The sequence below is a fragment of the Xenopus laevis genome, chromosome 7S (assembly GCF_017654675.1).
Source record: "Xenopus laevis strain J_2021 chromosome 7S, Xenopus_laevis_v10.1, whole genome shotgun sequence".
Classification (NCBI taxonomy): Eukaryota; Metazoa; Chordata; class Amphibia; order Anura; family Pipidae; genus Xenopus; species Xenopus laevis.
Genome location: NC_054384.1, coordinates 44,638,120 through 44,656,003, shown reverse-complemented (window position 1 = coordinate 44,656,003; position 17,884 = coordinate 44,638,120). Strand labels below are relative to the sequence as shown.

Genomic DNA, 17,884 nt, shown 5'->3' with positions numbered 1-17,884 from the left:
CTTACTTGCGTCCCATAGAATTGCCTGGGGGCAGTGTCTGCATTTTGTACCCAATAGTCTGAATATCCTTCAGAGTTGGCCTCTTGCACTGTATCATTATTTAGCCATAGGGGACTTAGTCTCCAAAGTCTGGATTCCGTTGGAGTGGCCCAGCGGAGGAAGAGCAGGAGTGGAGAGTGGTCAGAGAGAATACGTGGAAGGAACTGTGTCCTCTCAACGAGGGAGAGAATGTCAGTAGTTACAAATGCTAGATCTATTCTTGGGAAGGTGTGGTGAGTGGTTGAATGGCAAGAGTATTCTTTTACCCCTGGGTGCTTCCACCTCCAGGTATCTACTAAGTTGCTACTATCTGTTGCTTAAGTGTTCAAAATGAACACTTAAGCAACAGATAGTTCATATCATATTAAGTGGCATATTAAAGAATCTTACCAAACTGGAATATATATTTAAGTAAATATTGCCCTTTTACATCTCTTGCCTTCAGCCACCATTTCGTGATGGTCTGTGTGCTGCCTCAGAGATCACCTGACCAGAAATACTTCAACTCTAACTGTAACAGGAAGAAGTATGGAAGCAAAAGACACAACTCTGTCTGTTAATTGGCTTATGTGACCTAACATGTATGGTTTGTTGGTATGTTTGTGAGTACAGTGAATCCTACGATCCCAGGGGCGGCCCTTACTTTTTAAAATGGCAATTTTCTATTTATGATTACCCAATGGCACATACTACTAGAAAAGTATATTATTAAGAAAATGGTTTATTTACATGAATCAGGATTTTACATATGAGCTGTTTTATGCAATATCTTTTTATAGAGACCTACATTGTTTGGGGGGTATAGTTTTCCTTTAAAGGCTTCTGCCCATTGTGCTAGTTTAGTTGGGCCAGGTTCCTGAGAATGAAGATGATCTGCCAGGGGGTGCATTGTGGAGTTAAAATCGCCCATGATACATAGGGGGGAAGGTGGCAAGGTTGCTATCTTGGTATTGATCTGGTCTAACAGGGTCCCATTGTATGGTGGGGGCATATATATATTAATTATAGTGATAGGTTTATTGCACACTAAGCCTTGGAGAATAATGTAACAACCGTAATGGTCTGTAATGACTTGGGTTAGCGAGAAGTTAATGTTTCTCTTGATTAGAATAGATACACCATTAGCATGTGTGGAGAATGTAGCATGATAGGACCATCCCACCCAAGGTTTTTTAAGTGAAAGAATTTTTTGTCCAGTAAGATGTGTTTCTTGCAGAAGGAGAATGGTGGGTTTGTGCTTTTTGAGATAGTTGTGCATCAGGCTGCGCTTAAATTTACAATTAAGACCCCTGATATTCCATGAAATTATGTTATAGCTTGACATATTTAAAGGGGTATACTTGAGTGAGCAGTATGGGCACCATTGATTGCTGTAAAGGTCCGACCAGAGACATTTGTTGACAAAATAAAATAGTAGTTAAGATTGAAGTTAAACAACAATTTAACATTTCCCCAAATCCCACCCTACCCACCCCCCAAACTTGGGTGGGTCTAGTACCCATAACTGTAGACCTTGGAAGCGGTCAGTGGTGGGGCGTGTGCCCTTTCAAACCCGGAACTTGTGTAACCTTGATCCCTCCCGGCCTGGTTAGAGTGTAGGTTGATGATCTGCCAGGATAAAGATTACAACAATATAGATGGTAGCCGCACCTTCTAACCAATTGTTTTTCCATAGGGTTACCCCTTGACCGAGAGTTAGGAGCAACTCGACATAGATGTGCTGACCACTCCTATATAGAACCTGGTTCAATGCTCAAAAGGAGAGACAGAAAGCGGAGTATATAGCGTCGCACAATCTTAAATTGACCTGTGTTAAACAATGTGTCTTCCTGCTTCAAGCGATCAACTATGGAACTTAAATAAATTGTTGTGTTCTTATTGTGATCAATCCAATCATTTCTTCTGTGATTATTAAAGCAAAATTGATTAAAGTGCAATTCTTAACATTTCATGGTGACTCAAATCTTTAAAGTGCATAGTGCTAAGTTGTGAACATGGGAATGTACTTGAGCCTGCGGCTTGGACTAATTAAAGAGACATCATAAAAAGTAACTTTTATTTCATGTACTAAAATTCATTGATTGAAAGGGAATTAATAATTACAACCACTAAAAACAATTAAAAGTAAAGGGTGGAAATCCGATCTGGAATTTGTATAAACAGGAGTAACAGTGTAATTGTTTCCTTAGACTGTTCTCATATCGATCTTACATCACCCGTTTCCCTATACTGGCTGAATAGTAGTCAGGGAGTACATTAAGGATAAGTAAGCACTGAAGCAGTGATCTCCGGAGAGACTGGTTATGAGGTGAGCGTGGATTGGGGGTTGTGGGGGAATGCCCTTGAGTCCTCAAGCGTAATATCCCCTAAACCTTTTGTTCGGAGGGGGGACTAGACAGCCACTGTACAGTATGGTGTGCGCAGAATTTAACTAACACTGTGTCCTCTCAGAGGCACCTAAAGCGTATTGGCCTATTCCCTAGACACTGCAAAGGCAACACCTTATACTGACAGATCCGCTGAACGTGACAAACTAGTGATCGATTCCCCACCAGGAAATAGTATCTCTTGTTCCTCCCCCTCTGGACCTCTGACCCACTGCGAGCTTAAAATTAAGTTCCTATGGTTCCCAGTTTTGTAACCGCTAAGCTAGCGGCAAAGCTACGGTGCCTGACGCACGTTTCGCCGGTTAGGCTTTTATCCCTAACCGGCGAAACTAGTTTGTCACGTTCAGCGGATCTGTCAGTATAAGGTGTTGCCTTTGCAGTGTCCAGGGGCAGCTGGGAAATTGACAAAATGTCTAGCCCCATGTCAAATTTCAAAATTAAATATAAAAAAATCCGTTTGCTCTTTTGAGAAATGGATTTCAGTGCAGAATTCTGCTGGAGCAGCACTATTAACTGGTTCATTTTGAAAAAAAATTTTTTCCCATGACAGTATCGCTTTAAGGATAGCATCTCTGTCTCTATAGTTAAGGACTTTTATCAGGAAAGGCTGGGGTGGAGCTCCTGGTGGTGGGGCTCTAGTGGGGACCCGATGGGCTCTTTCTACTATAAACACCTCTGAGAAAATATTAGCTCCGAACAAGTCTTTCAGCCAGTTTTCGGTGAATTGTTCAGGGGGTTGTGCCTCTGCTTTTTCTGGCAATCCGACGATCCGGACATTGTTGCGCCTAGTCCTGTTCTCGAGATCATCAGATTTGTCCAGTGCAGTTTGGAGTTGTTGTTGCAGTCCTCTTATGGAATTTTGTAGGGGAGATACTTGGTCTTCAAGGGATGAGACCCTGTGTTCAACCTCTGCTGTTCTTTCCCTTACATTTTGCAAAAATGCCTTTAGTTTGTAGACTTTTGGGCAGATAGGGTGGGTAGCAGGTTGTTTACCAGAGCAGGGTTTAGTACTGAATCCCAATTGTTATAAAACACTTTGTGTGTCAGGATAGCACTGGCAGGGCTCAGTGGGAGTTACTTGTGCAAGTGTTAGCAGATTCCTGCTGCAGGCAGAAGCTTTATTGTGGGCCTTATTATTTGTTATAGGCTGCAGAGGGGGCCCCCAGGGCTCCAATTTCATTCACCCCCACTGTTGTTGCTTACTGTTGTGCCTTCACTGGCTTCCGCAGTGTCCCCCAGGTGTTCTTTGTAGGACCGCGCTTCCGGTCACGCCTCAGCCGGGTCCTCAACTTCTCGAGGCCGCGGCTTCACACACGCCGCTAGGCCTCAACCGGAACTGCGCGCCGGCTCTCAACAAGAGGTTTTTCTTCTCCTGAAATGACTCGGGTGGTTTGCTCGTCTCTGCGGTTCGCCTCCACAAGTAGTAGTAGGTCTTAATGGGGCTTATAGGGTGTAGTTAAGGTAGGAGCCCCGGGAGTACCCAAAACTGAGTGCTACCAGTCCTCTACCAGGCCACGCCTCCTCCAAGTGCCAGCAGAGGACCTTTTTACTCATAAAAAGGATCACTGCACCAGAGGCCACCCCTTCAGACTAGAAGAAAATAACTTTCATTTGAAGTAACGTAGGTGGTTCTTCACAGTGAGGTTGTGGAATGCACTGCTGAGTGATGTTGTGATGGCTGTTTCTGTTAATGTCTTTAAAAGTGGCTTGGATAATTTCTTGGACAGACATAATATCAAAGGCTATTGTGATACTAAACTCTATAGTTAGTATAGATATGGGTATATATAATTTATGTGAAAGTATGGAGGCGGGGGTGTGTATGGATGCTGGGTTTCATTTGGAGGGGTTGAACTTGATGGACTTTATATTTTTTCAACCCAATTTAATTATGTAACTATGTAAGTATTATTATTATTATTATTATAACGAATATTATGTTGAGGTTATATTTTGGCATGTTACTGTATGATAGTGATTCTGTGAGCACAATATATTTTTAGGAATCAGCTACGAAATGGTAGGGACTCACATGTAAATCTGTCAATATAAAGTATTAAATACAATAAAAGTGATATGTTGACACTTTGCGTCTTCCAATTATGTTCATATAAATATACACATATGGATTATTGAACACTCAATCTGATTTGTTTGTGACTCTGGATTTATGGTTGGATGCTTACCCTGATATCGACCAGGACCTCCTAGTTGAAAACCACTCTGTTCTGGCTTCTGAGGAAGTGGCAAGTTTGACCATGAAACTCATTGAGCCAGCCAAATGCCTGCCCCACTGATTTACTGTTAAGAATGTTAAATAAAGTTAATTGATTTTAACACTAATGGATGCCTTCATTGCTGATTGACCGGGCATGTGAGACCTCCACCAGCTAATGGTCATTTGGACCATTAGCTGGTGGACCAGGGGCATAAGAAGAAGCCCTGAAAAAGCCGAGCAATCGGTGAAATGCATCGGGCGGCATAGGTGGACGATGGGGGATCAGCTCCCACTTACTCCCTACGTAGACAGGCAGAATGCTCTGGGGACAATTGGAAGGGAGGGAAGGGTGGTTGTGGCTCTGAATTGAAGCACCAATGCTTGGCTGATTTTGGTTATAGTCAATTTGTGAAATAGGTGTACAAGCACTGCTTGAGAATTAATTTAACAAGAAAGTATGTGTTCCACACACCCTATGTATACTGAATTGATTTGTGAGCTATAGTAAAGTTTAACTGATGCTCGTTTGATCTATTCTCACTGTTCCATCCTATGTGTTTTTAATTAAATTTAATTTTATGGACATAGTTCAACACTACTGGATTGTTATATCAGTAGTGGGTCTTGTGTGGTGAGCTGCATGTCTTTTAGTTTAAAGCCAATAAAAGCTAAGTTTTATTATACTAACAACTTACAGCACCTGAACTGGTTAACTGGGGGTGATACATTGGATACATTGATACAATAGTATCCAACTCATGTAACACCTCATCTAATTGAAAAGTATCCACTTACCATAATGCAGTGAGCAACGTGCATTTTATTTTTTTCCCTTAAAACCTCTAGTTTTTCCCAAAGGTTGACATCACTGAAACCCTAGTATGCTACTTCCCTCCTGCCCTGGGCAAACTTTTTTTTCTTCACCAATGATGTCCTTCTTTTCACATTTGAATGCATATCATCAGTGACCTCGTAGATACGCATTTCAGCCAATTGGAATTGAAAAAATCATGAAGACGCTCTAATCCTTCTCCACAGTCACTCTAAAAGAAACTTGCAGGCAGCAGAGGAACAAGAGTAGTACACATTGTGAGGAGCAAATGGTTGAATTGTTTGTTGTTAAGTAAGGCATTTGGTTTAAATCAAAGGAAGCTGTGGCAGCTTTAAGAGAGTATCCAGACAATTTCAGAGAGGGAAATACTCCCAAAGACAGGCACATTAATAGAAAAAAACACCTTGTGACATGATAGAACTACTATAGGGATAAGTCATTTCATGTTACCTTTCCTTCACCTTTAAAAGTTATATAACTTTTAAAGGTGAAGGAAAGGTAACATGAAATGACTTATCCCTATAGTAGTTCTATCATGTCACAAGGTGTTTTTTTCTATTAATGTGCCTGTCTTTGGGAGTATTTCCCTCTCTGAAATTGTCTGGATACTCTCTTAAAGCTGCCACAGCTTCCTTTGCTGCTTCACGACTCAGAATAACTTCAGATTGTAAAATGTACTGTCAGTGGTCGTCTGGCCCTTGCTGACCATATTGTAAATCGTATAATCTATGACAGTAGCATGGTTAAATTACAGTTATTAAAGGACCAGTAACATCAAAAGTTATTTTATTTTTTTAGATTTAAAGTTTGTATCTGTTACTCTCACACCTACACATAAGCTTTTTCTTTGCAATAAATGTGCTATTTTGAATGAGAAAGGTTTTCCATTCTATATTTCTGTAGGACATGACATAGGTTCACCTTTTGTCTCCCTGTGTAAGAACTAAACCCATTGTATTCTCCACCTCTTTCCTTTTTTGTGTACTGTAAATACAGTTATTGCTGTTTTGCCCTGTTCATCTTGAATGGCATATAGAATACTTTCATTTTGTTACTGTTCCTTTAAGTTGCATCAAAATCAAAGTGAAATTGTACAGACGGTAAAATGGTTCAGATTGTTTTTTATGCATCAAAATGTTGAACCTTTTATAATACAACCTTATCAAGTGCATGAATTATTTTCTTTCGTAAAACTAAACTGACTGGTTGCATAAAACACTATAAACACTAGTTATAGCTGCAAGCAGGCAACACTTTGCTGCTATACAACCATAGCTGATTTGAAATTTCACAGTTTAATTATTTGCTATATATATTATGCAATAGTCAAGAACCTGCTTGTTTTTGTCTTTTGCCAGTGTAATTGCCAGTGATAAAGGTAAGCTAAAGAAGATGGGTATAACACACATCCTTAATGCTGCCCATGCCTCTTGGGAGTGTACAGGAGATGGCATTGTTTATGATCCAGAGTTACAGTATTATGGAATCACAGCTGAAGACTGTCCACAATTTAATATAGGGGTATTTTTTCACCCTGCAGCAGAGTTTATTCACAAAGCTCTGAATACTTCAAATGGTGAGTATTGGATTACTGTATCTCTAATGAAGGAATAGTAAAGGGCAAGTCAACCCAAAAAACATTCTAAGATACTTTCTAATATGCATTTATTTATAATTGCAGTGCTTTTTCTTAACTCCTGATTGATACTTTTTAAGCAATGCTGCAAAAATGTGAGTTCCACGGCAAAGTATGTTAATCAGCTGTCTTAAATTACATTCTTTCTAAAGTCTGAGCCACCAGTGCAGAGGATGGCAAGGGACAATCAAACACTGCTTTTTTTTTAAAAAAAAAAAAAAAAAAAATTTAAATTACATATACAAATAATTTAAAAAACATAAAAATTGTAATGAATATATATTGCAAATTTGCATAGAATTAGCCAACATTTCATTTTTTGGGTTGACAGCCCCATTCTCATTTATGAAAGACTAAGTTATTGCATGTTATAGTATATATACATATAAAGTATTACATTTATTAAATATATAGTACCTCATCCTAAGAATTTTAAATTAAATAGATAATAATCACAGAAAAGAAGACAACTTGCTGCTCTTAAAAACAACAGAAGTGCACTGCTCATATCCCCTCCAATTGTCCTAGATACCCCTTTGGTTTAATAAAAAAACAATAATACGGGATCTTGAGATCCTGGCCAGTATACAGAACACACACACCCCCATAGGAGTTCATGAGATGGTATATGGTACTGCAATTCTAGGATTCACAAACTGTGTACACTGTATTGACAGATCAGTAAATGGGACACCAGACTGGTTATCCACTGTTTACTTCTCATCTGTAGTGGCAAGCTATAAATATAAATAATGTGTTCAGATTCTACATTTTCATTTATGGCTGATTACTATTACGATAAAACCATGCTACATTTGAACAAACTTGGTGTCTTAGTTACTACCATACACAGTTGTTCTTGCAACATAATCTCAAAGAAGGCCATGTTATAATCACTGGTGCCTAAATGATCAAGACACAAGTGCTAGAGATAAAAAGTATTGGTGATGAAAGATCCCAAAGAGCATATTTGTTGTCAGGCATATTCACAAACCTGTTTCTGTTTTTTTAATTGGCTACCTTATTACTCCAGTGAATGTTAGGGAATTTAAATAGCTCATAATTACATAGTTACATAATTAATTTGGAATCAAAAAAGACAGTAGGGAGTTCCGGGGGGCGGTCCCATAAGATGGCCACATTTTAACGAGCTCCTTGTCTACAGCTCCGAGAAAGTGCCATTAGAGCCACATAAAGTATTGAAAACTGAGTGGAAACACTCACAAAAGACAGAGGATACCTGGAGGGCAAAGACCACAGCACCAACGGTCGGCTCACCCCCCACTTTGCTACCCCAGAGCCAGATGCGTGACCCACCCAGACTTGAACGCCATTAACACCACGCCAACTTACCCAAGGCAGGATTCAGCAGGCCAACAGAGTGGTAAGGTGATACACCCGCTACTGGGAAAAGGGACACTGCGCAACCATCAGCGCCGCATCTCGGCCTTCCGCTACAAATATAGTAAGGCCGCAGAGCAATATTACCCGTCTGACTAAAAGACCCCAGGTGGACAAAGGCTAATCTAGACGCACACAGCGACGGGTAATATAAGTATATTGGAACCACATGGCACTCCAAATTACCGCAGAATGGAACGTGCAAACACTGAGGCCGACTCACTTAGAGTCATATATAACCTGCGGACCTGGACTGAGCCGCAGGGGAGAAAGATCGGTGAGTTCCAACACGACTATCCATCGTGGATCAAAGTGAGGTGCACGTAGGCTGCGGTAATATATACAATAATGGAGTATGCCCCAGCACTCTCTTCAGCGTATCAATGAAAACCTTGTTGCTCGCTCCCTGGGGGACGCCGTCTCATCTCCTCGTATTATAGCAAATAGTAATGAATGAAGCAGCACTCGATAGATGCAAAAAGTGTATTAAAATTCAGAACATCACAAAGCGACGTTTCGGACAAACCAAGTGCCCTTTCTCAAGCCAAATGAACAACAGCATTACACAGGTGAACACAACAGGGAGCTGGAACGCATCACGGGACTTCAGTTTACACGGATGCGGAAGTGACACAGATTCTCTCCCACTTTGCCGGTCCCGTTGAGTTTTTGCAAATACCGACAGTGACAAACACTCGGCGGCAACTAGAAACGCTCCGCAAGAGGACGGTTGATCTGGAATTACACGGCCTGACTTTGGCAGAATACCATAAGAAGGCATGGATAACCGCGTGGATTGAGAGTAAGTCTACGTCCCACCCTTTTTGCCAGCAATTCAGATTTCTGTAATCAGTTTAAACAGATAATTGATAGATGTTCCAATGATATTATGCTGTTAACACTTCAATTCATCAATAAAGAACTAGAGCTTGTTCAACAAGAAATCATTACTGTTGAGGCTGAACTGCAACAATGTAGCTCTGTTGATGAACTGACACAAGTGCATACGCAATTAACCGCCAAATTGGAGAGATATCGCAAAGAAGGAGAGCGACAGAAACGCTCTAAATTTGACAGAGATGCACTTGACTACCAGAAAGGTTTTGTATATGCCTGGATGTCTGATGCTGAAGATAAATATTCCCAATATCGATCTGAAAGTAAACGCTACACATCCGTAACTAGAGGGGAAGGTGCCCAGTCTACCAAACAGGATAAGGCATATACTGTAGGTCTGATTTTTTAGCAAAGTCCCCCAAGAGAGGACAAGGAGACCATGGCGGCGGGGAGGTGTCAGACATAGAAGGCACGTCCAGACGCCCACAGCGGGGATGCAGCAAGAGGACCATAAGCAAGTGATATATAATATTTCTTCGAAACAGCTTACTCATGTTGAGGAATCGGTGTTAACGTTGGGTTTGAATTTCTGTCCGGATAAATCCACAGATATGTTTCAATTGGACATTGACTTGTATAGTTTTTTTCGCTCGCTGAGATTGAAGGTTCATTTTCACCATAAACCCTTAGAACCATTGGTCATAAATGAGGACAGACACACTTTGGATATGGACACTTTTGGTTTACATAGCAAAAGTATGTATGTTCCACCTACTACATATGCTGCTGTGGAAACATACATTAAAAAACATCCAGTCAGAAGTGAAAAATGTGTGTCAGGTTGGGGCGAGTCCCCTAGGGGTGACACATAATCTTTCCAAAATACAACGTGATGCATTGAGGGATCTATCCCAGAGAACCGATATTACTATCAAACCCTCCGATAAAGGGGGTGCGATAGTAATAATGGATACTGCATACTATATCTCTGAAATTGAGAGACAATTGGCTGATGAGAATGTGTATAAACTTCTATCTAGTGATCCCCTATTGGGAATCATTAGAAAGATTAAAACACTATTTGATGGTATGGTGGATAATGGGGTCATTACAGATAAACTTAGGAAATTTTTGGTGGTTCCAAGTCCGATCACACCAACTATCTATGTCTTACCCAAGATCCACAAGGATCCAGTACATCCCCCAGGGAGGCCAATAGTGGCTGGAATAGGCTCGGTCTTTTGTCCACTCGCAACGATGTTGGACAAGATATTGAGTCCATTGATACAGGAGGTTCCGTCGTACGTAAAAGATACAGGACATTTTCTCCAAAAGCTACAATCTCTTGGATATGTGGGAGATAGTGATGTGATTCTGGCCACACTAGATGTGGCCAGTCTATACACATCTATCCCACATAAGGATGGTTTACAAGCCTGTGAATGTATTCTTAAGGAATCAGCACAGTATTCTATACAACAGCTGTTTTTCTTCCTACAGGCTTTGGAGATTATACTATGTTGTAATTATTTCACTTTTCGGGAACGTTACTATCTTCAACTGCGTGGAACCGCGATGGGATCCAACGTCGCCCCGTCGTATGCCAATGCCTTTATGGCTAGGCTTGAACAACTCTATATACTGTATATCTCGATGTGGATTTCACCAGCCATTGTTTGGCTTGGTGGAGATACATCGATGATATTTTTATAGTATGATGGGGTGACGTTGACTCCCTTCGGCGGTTCCACGCTAGGATTGATAGGATACAACCCTCTATTACCTTTACACTCTCTTTTGATCTCCACTCCAAAAAATTTATTTTTTGGATGTCCTTGTATATAAAGGTTCTGACAGCCAAATATGTACTTCATTATACACTAAACCGACGGATAGGAACCAAATTTTACATTATACCAGCCAACACCCATCCCATACTAAAAAATCTATACCCATCAGTCAACTTTCGAGAGTGCATAGATTGATAAGTGAGGACAATGAAAAAGATAAACAGGAACAAATTATGTGTCACAAATTTAGAGCGAGGGGGTATCCGGAGAAAATAATACAACAAGCGCAGTATAAGGTGAGACATCCTCGGAAAAGAGTGAGGAAATCTAACCGTATACCGTTTGTCACCCAATTCCACACAGGGAGTGAGGCGGTCAGTAAGGTTTTGCAGAAACATTGGCATATCTTGCGGAATGCATACCCATTGATACAAGAATTCAGAGTACCCCCTTTGATTTCATATCGTAGGGGCCAGACCATTGGGTCTCAGGTCACCTCATCTGTATTGAAAGTCAAACCTAGGGAGACAAATGTATTCTAGGGTGGCAGGTCAAAAGGAATATTTCCCTGCTTGGGATGTGTACAATGCCCATATGTCCTTAAGGGTAAAGAATTCATTCATCCCCATACTGGACAAGTTGTGCATTTACGAGGACACTTTACATGTATTTCCAAGTTTGCGATTTATGTACTAATATGTCCATGTGGTCTCATCTATATAGGTGAAACTACTCAGATGGCCAAGTCACGCATTTCTCAACATCGCTCAAGCATTAATCTAGGCACTACTACGTTACCTGTTTCAAAACATTTCATAGAGAAGGGACATACTGCAGATCAATTGAAATTTATGATATTAGAAACGATACCTCCGTTAAAAAGGGAGGTGTGGTGGATTAACAAACTTAAATCGCTACATCCAGCAGGTTTAAACAAAGATTACGACCTCTTTTTGTATCTATAAATGCATATATGCTAATTGAGAGTTATACAAACTATGAGGTCATTTCCTTTCCACTGGCTTAAATATGTTTCACCTGTGTAATGCTGTTGTTCATTTGGCTTGAGAAATGGCACTTGGTTTGTCCGAAACGTCGCTTTGTGATGTTCTGAATTTTTATACACTTTTTGCATCTATTGAGTGCTGCTTCATTCATTTCTATTTGCTATAATACGAGGAGATGAGACGGCGTCCCCCAGGGAGCGAGCACCGAGGTTTTCATTGATACGCTGAAGAGAGTGCTGGGGCATACTCCATTATTGTATATGTATATATATATATATATATATATATATATATATATATATATATATATATATATATATATAGTAATAGAATGTTGATGCACACCAGGATTTTTCTTTAAAATTTGCTTACTTTATTTAATCGACGTTTCGGTCCACGTCTGGGACCTTTATCAAGACACATCTTAGTACAAATGAAAACATTATATAGGGATTCACCCACCGATGACCCATCACTAGACCACACCCATTTTTCAATTACATGTATTAACCCATGTGTGCCCTTATTTTCAGTTATCACTATATGTTCCTTTTGAGGGCATGACCTGTGAATCAAACGTACATTGTTTCAATATTTAGCTTTAAAATCTGCTACAATTTATATAGTGATACATAGTAATCTACATAATACAACCCTTATAGTGTATAAATATTTAAATGTTTAAATATATAAATGTTTAAAATTAAAACATAAAAACAATGTCAATGTCGAAAATTTTCTTAAAAACGGCATAATCAACTTTTACAGTACTGAAATTGATCTTTCATTATCTATACTTCTTAAAAAGATACAAAGGAACAATATTCATTTAGACCGCGGGGAGCTAAAGTGTCAAGTGTTCTAATCAAATAAACTTCTTCTTGTAACAGTAAACGATCCCAGTCGCCACCCCTATTGGGTTCTGGGACTAAATCTATGCCCATAAATTTTAAGGTTGGGAGTCTATGTCTATGCTGTGGAAGGGGCTGATCTGCTTCTCCTGTTTCAAAGGCTTTTTTAATAGATGATCTATGATTTCCCATTCTTGTGCGTAGTGTGTTTTGAGTTTTGCCCACGTACGTTAAACCGCACGGGCATGTTATAATATAAATTACATAGGTAGATGTACAAGTTATATGATGTCTGATATTAATTATTCTACCCGAATGGGGATGTTTAAATGTGTCACCAGGAATCATAGATCTACACGTGGTACAACCCGCACACTTATAAAACCCTTTCTTTAGCCTTCTTAGGGTGCCCCTTTTCTGTTCATAACAGTGAACAGGCTCAGTCTGCATTAATAAATCTCTCAGATTTGGCCCCCGTTTGTAACTCCACATTGGCTTTTGTGTCAATACTTTAGATAGCCCAATTTAACAAATGAAGAGAGACAATCCATATGGTCATTAAATAACGATGACACCATTATATAGACCGGCCAATAAGGGGGGAGGGATTGTTGTGATGGACTCTGTTGATTATCAAAATGAAGTGTATAAACAGTTAAACGATGAAACAGTATATACAAAGCTAAGAGGGGATCCAGTGGCTAAATATAAACTTGAAATTGAAATCATATTAAAGAGAGCGTTTAAAAATGGTTGGATCACAAAAGGGGAAAAACAATATCTTACACAAGAGTTTCCCATTTGCCCTGTATTATACTGTTTGCTGAAAATCCATAAGCGTGTCAGCAACCCCCAGGTAGACCAATTTTCTCCTCTAGGGGGGGTATGCTACATCCAATTGGATTATATTTGGATTACTATTTACAAAATACTGTGCAATCATTGCCTTTTTATTTAAAAGATACACAGCATCTGTTACAAATTTTGACTGACTTGGTTCTACCAGAGGAACCAATTATATTGGCAGGTATAGATATGTGTAGTCTGTACACCATCATTCCCCACCAGGAAGGGATTGATTCAGTGAGGTGGGCATTACAAAATTCAGCCAACTATGATGGTCCCCCTATAGAATTTGTTTGTCAACTTTTGGAAATAACATTGAAATGTAACTATTTTCGTTTTGAAAAATTTTTTATGTACAAAGTGAAGGTACGTCAATGGGAGCTCCAATGGCGCCCGCATATGCAAATTGTTTTATGGCCCAATATAAAAAAAAAATATTATACCCGCCTTCAAGGACTCCCTCTATCTATACTTGCGGTACATCGATGATGTGTTGATCATTTGGCGAGGTGAAAAGATGGATTTGATAAATATGGTAGAAAGTCTTAAAAACTTGAGTTCCACAGTCAAATTCACATTAACACATAATGAGCAAAAGATCCAGTTTCTGGATGTCGAAATTTATAGACAGACCAACAGGTTGGGTTACAAATTATATAGAAAAACTACAGATCAAAATACCTTACTTTATTCTACAAGTTTTCACCCAACTAGTTCAAAAAAAGCAGTGCCTTTTTCACAGTTCTTGCGAACTATACGAAATAACTCAGAAAGCGAAACTTGTGAAAAACAAATACAGGAAACATTCAACCATTTTGTACAGAGAGGTTACAATCCGCATGTACTAAACACGTCATTAAAAAAGGCACGTATACATATGTCACAGCGAGAGGATACAAAGACAAAACTTGCCCCCAATAAACAAAATCGCTTTATTGTAACATCGCAATATACCACAGGATCATCAAAAGTTAAGGATATTATTGATAATCAATGGCCAATTTTACAAAGTGATAAAAAGCTAGCTAAAGTATTGACACAAAAGCCAATGTGGGGTTACAAACGGCGGACAAATCTGAGAGATTTATTAATGCAGACTGATCCCGTTCACTGTTATGAACAGAAAAGGGGCACCCTAAGTAAGCTAAAGAAAGGGTGTTATAAGTGTGCGGGTTGTACCACGTGTAGATCTATGATGCCTGGTGACACATTTAAACATCCCCATTCGGGTAGAATAATTAATATCAGACATCGTATAACTTGTACATCTACCCATGTAATTTATATTATAACATGCCGTGCGGTTTAACGTACGTGGGCAAAACTCAAAACACACTACGCACAAGAATGGGAAATCATAGATCATCTATTAAAAAAGCCTTTGAAACAGGAGAAGCAGATCAGCCCCTTCCACAGCATAGACATAGACTCCCAACCTTAAAATTTATGGGCATAGATTTAGTCCCAGAACCCAATAGGGGTGGCAACTGGGATCGTTTACTGTTACAAAAAGAAGTTTATTGGATTAGAACACTTGACACTTTATCTCCCCGCGGTCTAAATGAATATTGTTCCTTTGTACCTTTTTTTAGAAGTATAGATAATGAAAGATCAATTTCAGTACTGTAAAAGTTGATTATGCCGTTTTTAAGAAAATTTTCGACATAGACATTGTTTTTATGTTTTAATTTGAAACATTTATATATTTATATATTTAAACATTTAAATATTTATACACTATAAGGGTTGTATTATATAGATTACTATGTATCACTATATAAATTGCCAAATATTGAAACAATGTACGTTTGATTCACAGGTCATGCCCGCAAAAGGAACATATCGTGATAACTGAAAATAAGGGCACACATGGGTTAATACATGTAATTGAAAAATGGGTGTGGTCTGGTGATGGGTCACTGGTGGGTGAGTCCCTATATAATGTTTTCATTTGTACTAAGATGTGTCTTGATAAAGGTCCCAGACGTGGACCGAAACGTCGATTAAATAAAGTAAGCAAATTTTAAAGAAAAATCCTGGTGTGCATCAGCATTCTATTACTATATAAATCTCTCTGTTTTGCACCCAGGTATACGTTTATCTAAGCGTGTGCTCAACACACACACTAAAGCAACCAATTCGGCAAACTAAGTGAACCACCAACCTACATCCAATTCATACCAGAAATGGATAAATATCTGGGACAATCTAACGCAAGAACACAGAGACAAATAAAACAGCCCAAAGACAAGAAAACAACACAAGACACGGACCCAATGGATTCTGATGCCGAATCCAACTCCCAAACTACACCATTACAAATCCAAGTACAATACCTCATGCAAATACTTGGCCCCTTGCTGGATCAAAAGTTAGCCGGCATTAAAGAAAACATTACAGAAATACTCCAACAAGTTACGAATCAAGCACAAAAAATAACAGAAGCTGAACAAAAAAACCTTAGACACACAACAGAGGGAGATAGCTATCCTAGCTGAAAAGGTGGATGACTTGGAGAATAGGAACAGACGAAACAACCTCAGAATAGTAGGCGTCCCAGAATCAATCAGAGGTGCAGACCTGGAAAAATTTATTAAAAGTGAATTACCAACATTGTTAAAAGTGGAAGCAACTCAATCTACCTTCCCTATAGAGAGATTCCACAGAATCGGACCTCCACCAACCACAAGCTCCAACAGACCAAGACAAGTGATATTTAAATTACTTAATTACTCTGACAAAATGAACATACTGACAGCCTACAGGAAAGCGAGAACTCTACAATTGACGGAAATCGCATTTTGATTTTTCAAGATTTTTCAGCTTCCGTCACAGCAAAAAGAAAAGAGTTTTCACCAATTTGCTCAACCCTTTTCAATGCAGGATATTGTTTCTCCCTACTTTTTCCAGCAAAACTAAAGATTGTCGACAAAGACAATGGGAACACCTTCTTTTTTGACACCCCAACGCAAGCCAAGGAATACTATGGGGAGAAAACCAAAGATAAGGACATAACCTGAAAAACCTACGAATACTGGGACTATATTTAACACACTCAGTGGATAAACTGAGACAATAGCAAAACTTGACTTTACCTATTCCTCTTCCAACCCCCGTTTTCCTACCATATGCAAGACGTTCACGACGTATCTTGACAGCGCTATATAAATAAATGATGATGATGATGATGATGACAAAAACATTATACAGGGCAACAGTGAGAAATATTCGTTGATCTCCATTGTTTCTTCTTTTCTTATATTTCTTTCCTATTACCTTCTCACCCTGTTCTCAGTACAAATGTTAATATGTTATATTACAAGTTTTTTTTTCTTATTTCAAATGTTTACAGCAGCTCAAACGACATCAGATAAGAAATATATAGACAAGATACTTAACACACATAGACCCTACATATATAAACATCAGGGACACTGGCCTGCTCGCTGAGACAGGCCAACCCGCACAAAGAAACAAACCTCTGTAATCAATCATTACAAAAAAGGAGTGGGTTAAACCACACAGATGACAAACACAGAGGACATTAATGACTTAACTGTTAAATCTACAAATCACTTCCAGATACTATCGTGGAATGTGGGAGGACTTAACTCCCCAATTAAAAGAAGAAAGGTACTAGATAGACTACAAAGGGAAAAGGCCCAGATAATTCTCTTACAAGAGACTCATTGGCGTGGAAAAGACAAACAAACTCTTAAAAGTAAATGGATACAAACAGTAATAGATGCATCTTATAAAACAAAGACAAGAGGGGTGGCAATACTGATTAGCAAAGACCTTCAATGCTCTGTTTTACGCACCTACAAAGATGAAAATGGGCGCCTATTAATCATAGATTTTGACCTGTATGGCACGGTTTACACCATAGTAAATATACATGCACCAAATGATGAACATAAACATTGAAAACACCCCAATTAGGTTCATATAACTGGAGATTTCCGGCTAATCTGAGTGCTAACAAGGATTTTCAACTGTTTCTCAATACAAGCTGGGCAAACTATATGGACAATAATATT

The 17,884-nt window shown here is 39.2% G+C and overlaps 1 protein-coding gene across 1 annotated transcript in view; it reads left to right on the top strand.

The window, feature by feature from the left end:
• The window catches only part of LOC121396326 (dual specificity phosphatase 29-like), a 78,462-nt gene that overhangs the window by 44,348 nt on the left and 16,230 nt on the right, over window positions 1-17,884 (top strand). The window contains exon 2 of the mRNA XM_041571167.1: window positions 6,835-7,052. Within this exon, the coding sequence (XP_041427101.1) occupies window positions 6,835-7,052 (218 nt within the window). The remainder of the gene's footprint in view (window positions 1-6,834; window positions 7,053-17,884) is intronic.